General features: G+C 42.6%; 1 protein-coding gene across 1 annotated transcript in view; it reads left to right on the top strand.

The window, feature by feature from the left end:
* Positions 1-342: 342 nt before the first annotated feature.
* Positions 343-6,000, top strand: part of tnfrsf11a (tumor necrosis factor receptor superfamily, member 11a, NFKB activator) — a 63,461-nt gene continuing 57,803 nt past the window's right edge. The window contains exon 1 of the mRNA XM_034163069.1: positions 343-649. Coding sequence (XP_034018960.1) covers positions 575-649 — 75 coding nt within the window. The 5' untranslated portion in view covers positions 343-574. The remainder of the gene's footprint in view (positions 650-6,000) is intronic.

Here is a 6,000-nt window from a genome sequence, read left to right as displayed (position 1 = left end):
AGAAGCCGGTCGCGTTTTCCAAATCAGGGTAAAGATGGTATCATGCCAACATGACAGTTTGATTAGTGTGATAATTGGTACTTTCAAACGAAAGTAATGTGACACTCGTCCCTGGACTCCCCTAATTCCGGTGTGTAAGGTTTATGTTTCCATGATCATTTTAATGAGTGTCGCTCTCAGACACATTCACGCTTTCTTTCCAATCAGAATTTGGAGCCAAAAGTGGGACGAACTGTTTCTGCTGACCGACGGCAGCGTGGGAGGAGTCCCCTCTCTCCGTCATTCAGCTTTTTGCAAGCCTTTGCATGCACGAGGCGTGGGTGAAAGCAGACGGAAGATGAGAAGAGGAGCAGAGGTGGGAGCTGCGGCGACCTAAGCGCGGAATGAAGGCGCGAGAATGCGCACTGTGCGTACGGTGCAGACGCTCCGCCGCTTTTACGCAGTCGCGCGCGACGAGGAGTGATTTACCGTGAGGAGGAATTCCGCAGAATCCTCTCTGAATTCTGACTTTTTCTGCCTGATACAGAAAAAAAAAACTTTCCCTCAAAAGTATAACCTTCACTAACCAGCAGAGATGAGGCTGAACTTCTCCACCAGTTGGATTTTTCGAGGATGGATCGTGTGTCTGTTCTTCGGCTTTTACGCGCAGGTAAAACGACGCTTCTGCGCTCACTGATTACACACAGAACCATTAGATGACGCTTTGTTGCATTTATTGTGTCTAATTGCTTATTTCGCACGTGCACTCTCAGATCTGTGCACATTAGAAGGTAGAAGGGGAAGGTGGGCTGAACTGTCACACCCGGACAGTGGTTGTATTTTGGGTCAGACCTGCTGACAGGGTGCTTCTTCTTCTGGTCACGTCCTGTCCAGAAAGAGAAGTTTCCTCCAAAATAAAATGCAGTGGACTCCCCCCCACCCCCCCCCCCCAAAAAAAAGATTTATATTGCTTAATTATCCATCACTTTACAGGTATGTATGTGTGATGACAATTTAGCAACGCAAACAGGCATAACTTCTTTTTCCACAACGTTTCTAGGAGCTTGTTAAGGGATGGTTTTTTCAGTGAGGAAGGTTCCCGGTTCAAAATCCACCCATGCTCATTCTCTGTGTAATATCGAGTTGTGTCAGGAAGGGCATCTGGTGTAAAACTTGTGCCAAATCAACATGCAGGTCCACCTCAGATCTGCTGTAGCGACCCTGAATGAAAACAAGGGAGCAGCCGAAGGGTCTTACTCTTACTTTTTTCTATGACTTTATTAATGCCTGGCTCAATGGCACAAAAACAGGCCTCTCTACTTATTATAAGGACTTTGGTGCCTCGGCCTGTATTTAGCTGAATGGGGGAAGCGGGCATCACGTGACGGCTTGTTGTTGTTTAGTTCGGGTAGCTAACTCTGACCAGGTGGAGGAGTTTATAGGATGCGGTTGCGGCGGTGGGACTGGCGGGCACCACTCGTCTATCGCTGTGTTTGCCTGAGTTACCGTAAGCCAGCGTCGTTACGGCTTTGACTGGAACAGACTCTCTGTGTTATGTTTTCTCTCTGTCTCTGCTTCACCAAAATATGCTGCAGCAGACCGTTGTGCAGAAAGGGGCACCGAGCTCGACTCCAACCTGCTTCTTGTCACTGAAGAGGATTTTATTTTTAACAGATTCTGGTTTTTGCTTGGTTCTCACTTTGACATCACACTGTGACTGACTCAAAATATTCTCAAAGAATTCCCCTTCATCTTTTTTTTGTTCCATCCATTTTGTTCCAACTTTATTTCACATTGTCTGCATCACTGAGCAACATAAGCTCATTTCAGGATGTTGAGCTCTTAAAAATCAATAGATTATGCAGAAATCTGAGGTTTTTGGCCAATTATATGGGCTCTTTCTCTCTACATGTTTGAATTTGCACATTAAAAAAAAAGTTATTTATTTATTTGGTTTATTTTTTAGATATATTTATTTATTAGTCTAGTGGTTAAGGTGTTGGGCTTGAGACCAGAAGATCCTTGGTTCAAATCCCCACCTGACTGGAAAATCACTAAGGGCCCTTGGGCAAGGTCCTTAATGCCCTATTGCTCCCGATGTGTAGTGGGCGCCTTGTATGGCAGCACCCTGACATCAGGGTGAATGTGAGGCATAATTGTAAAGCGCTTTGAGCATCTGATGCAGATGGAAAAGCACTATATAAATGCAGTCCATTTACCATTTATTACAGTAATATTCCAGCACCCGGGGTGCCATAACATACTGTAAAATAACTGTCACTGCAGCATTTGAATATTATTTTACATTGGATATTTAAATTCAGTCTATTATTGTAATTTTATGGACATTTTGTGTATTTTTACAATAGAGGAAAAAATCCCCAATTTTTTTTTAAACAGTTTACCTAACTGTGAGTCTCTTGTCCAAAGACTTTCTTTGCTGTTATTTATCAGTACAGTCCCGTTTATAGAACAAACGCTTCAATAATGAATTTTCAAAATGACCGTCTCCCTTTCAGGTTTCACTGGCCACATTTTGAAAAAAAAAAGTAAAAAGAAAGAAGGTGGGCGGGCTTCAAGTAGGCAGATTCTACCAGGAGCAGGTATTTTCCTATACAGTCAGTTTTACAGAGTAAAATAGACTCTGCCTAGTCTACAGTTAGTTTCACTCCAAATCATGTTTAGTCAAAACTATCATAGTGTTAAACCAGCTTTAATGAGACGAAAAATTTCTGCGCTTGCGGTTTTGAATCTGCTCTCATGCAGTGTTAAATCTGCTCTGTTGTGGTGTTGAACCTACTGTTGCAGTGTTAAATCTGTTTGCTCTCTGTGTTAAATCTGCTCTGTTGTGGTGTTAAATCTGCTTGCTCTCTGTGTTAAAGCCTCTCTGTTGTGGTGTTAAATCTGCTCGCTCTCTATTAAATCCTCTCTGTTGTGGTGTTGAATCTGCTCTCGTAGTGTTAAATCTGGTTGCTCTCTGTGTTAAATCCTCTCTGTTGTGGTGTTAAATCTGCTCTCACAGTGTTAAATCTGCTCTCTCTCTATTAAATCCTCTCTGTTGTGGTGTTAAATATGCTCTCACAGTGTTAAATCTGCTCGCTCTCTATTAAATCCTCTCTGTTGTGGTGTTGAATCTGCTCTCGTAGTGTTAAATCTGCTCGCTCTCTATTAAATCCTCTCTGTTGTGGTGTTGAATCTGCTCTCGTAGTGTTAAATCTGGTTGCTCTCTGTGTTAAATCCTCTCTGTTGTGGTGTTAAATCTGCTCTCACAGTGTTAAATCTGCTCTCTCTCTATTAAATCCTCTCTGTTGTGGTGTTAAATATGCTCTCACAGTGTTAAATCTGCTCGCTCTCTATTAAATCCTCTCTGTTGTGGTGTTAAATCTGCTCTCACAGTGTTAAATCTGCTCTCTCTCTATTAAATCCTCTCTGTTGTGGTGTTAAATATGCTCTCACAGTGTTAAATCTGCTCGCTCTCTATTAAATCCTCTCTGTTGTGGTGTTGAATCTGCTCTCGTAGTGTTAAATCTGCTCGCTCTCTATTAAATCCTCTCTGTTGTGATGTTAAATCTGCTCTGTGTTAAATCTGCTCTCCTGTGCTGTTAAATTTGCTCTCTTGGGGTGTTAAAAGTTCAACTCTAATAAGACACATTCATACTATCATAGAGTTTATTTAACACTATTTCATTTGGGACTGAATGTAGTTCTGGCAGAGTATATTTTACTCTGCAAACTTTGCTGTGTAATAATCATTTAAGTCAATGAAGGCAGAAAATAAAAAGCGTGCACCTGCCTGGCAACAGACTACACTTGCACCAGGTGAGAGGACAAGTGGGGACGTCATCTCCCAGACATGAAGGTTTTTGACCGTAACAGGTTGTCGCTGCTTCTTCAGTCTTAAATAGTTTATTCACCAAATTAAGTTTGGTCACACAAACTGGCCACAGCCTCCTAAAACCACTCTGGGGACCATTGTTAATGTTGACCCATGATTCATGCAGTCACTTATGCAACCAGACATCTGCACCACTTGCTGGCCTGCCTCACTAATTGCGTCACATGCACGTCTCTACATCTTGCAACTGCTCCTTCCGACCTGACAGGTCTGCAGATCCAAACTTGATGTAAGTATTTAAACAACAGAGACATTCACCCGCTAATGCAGACAGTCTGCAGCGAAGCACCGGTAGTGACAATAGCGCTTTGTGCTGAGAAGTCAAAGTCGCCTTAAGACCTTTAGAGATTAACTTCTGTGTAGTTCCATGAAAAGCCATTAGCACGTAATTGTGGTTGTCTAACTATTTGTTTGCAGTTGTTGTTCTTGCCCAGGTGTTGCATTTTCTTTCATCTGCTCTTCCGTAGAGCCTTTATTGATTCTACCTGTTTTCCTGCCCTTCTTTTTCACTTTGTTTGCCACCAGAGGTTTTTTCCCCAGTAGAGAAATGACTCACAGTCCCTCCACAGAAGCTAGTAGTTGAGAAATAAATTCTTTGGTATTTTGAGGCTATATTTAGCTTGATGGAAGAAAAATGTGCAGGTGGCCCTTTTAAAGGACGTTTTCTGTGTTGAAATGTGCAAACAGTGCCTTAGAGAAAGCTTCACCTGTTGCACAAAAAGTTTTTGCAGCTCTTTCATCAGCGCGCGCTGAAACCCCGGTCATCCCGTACTTCTCTTGGCTCGCTGCCGACGGCTGCTGTGTCAGTTATGCAAATGGTCTCGCACTCTGTCAGCCAGTGGAATGCGTTCCGTGTCACGCCTCGGTGTGATAGGATTGCTGCTGGTTAATATTACTGGAGAAACTGCACACTTTGTCAAAACCTCCATCAAACCGCTGCCTGAATCCATACAGCGGACAGACTTGGCTAGCATGATAACCTGTAATCATATAGGGTGGATCCCGCTGTACACAAACTCTGTACGCATATTTAGGGAGTCCAAACCTACTGCCTTGCATAACTAAGACCCTGTGGTCAGAAAAATACAGTTCCCAGCATTCTTTTGGGCCTGTGGCCTTGTGAAAATTGACCCTGTCTGTGTCTGAATCTATAGTTTTCTATCTGGCCTCTGTCTGTTTCTCTCTATAGGCACAGATCATTTTCTAACTTTGGTTCTCTTCTCAACCTTTACTTATTTCTGTCTTTTTCTCCACATATTTGCACTTGGATCAGACTGATTACTGTTTCTACCTGCTCTGACTTTTATTGATTTTATTTAGGGTCTGCTCCTTTCTCTGCCCCTCACCATGGCAGCGTCTCTACTAGAGGTGGGCAGATCGATCCTAATATCGATAATATTGATACCAACGCTGGTATTGATATTGAATGATCCTCGTGTTAAAAGATCGATACTCAAGCTTTTTTTCTCTCCCGCACACACTGACTGCTGCGCACGCCCGTAGATTCATCAAAGTCTACTCTCTGTCTGTAAGAGCAGTGCTGTGCTGTGTCACACAACATGGAGCAGCACACCCTTGTGTTGCGGTTTGTCAGTCCTCTACCTCAGGAGATTTTGTTTTAAGTTGTGTTGAGTAGGGATGGGTATCAAGAACCGGTTCCTTTCGGGTATCGTTAAGAAATGATTCGATCCACTGACATCAATAACCTTTTTACTTAATGATTCCCTTATCGGTCCTTCAGAGAGGCTGTTGTTTTTGGGGGTGTTCGTCAGGAAAATAATTTCTCTACATTGATTACAGACCCTGCAGCGGGTTTGTAATCACCTTTTCTGCAGTGCGGCTTTGCTTTGAACCTTGAACCAATCGAAGCAGTGATTCGCAGTGCTTCGATCATTGCTTTGTTGGTTAATTTTTTTCTTTCGCTTTTCCCCGCTAAAACCCTAAAGAGCATATGGCTGTGAGTATTATTTACCTTTTTTATGTTAAACCAACCTGTTATGGTCTTCTGAAACAGATGAAAGATGTATTTTATAACTTAAAAACGGGACCGATGCTAAGACGTTAGCATGTCTTTGGCATTTTCAATGTTAAAATTAACATTAAGCAGTTGCAGCTGTCAAGCATTT

Source organism: Thalassophryne amazonica, chromosome 1 (assembly GCF_902500255.1).
Source record: "Thalassophryne amazonica chromosome 1, fThaAma1.1, whole genome shotgun sequence".
Taxonomy (NCBI): Eukaryota; Metazoa; Chordata; class Actinopteri; order Batrachoidiformes; family Batrachoididae; genus Thalassophryne; species Thalassophryne amazonica.
This window is presented reverse-complemented; position numbering and strand designations above follow the sequence as displayed.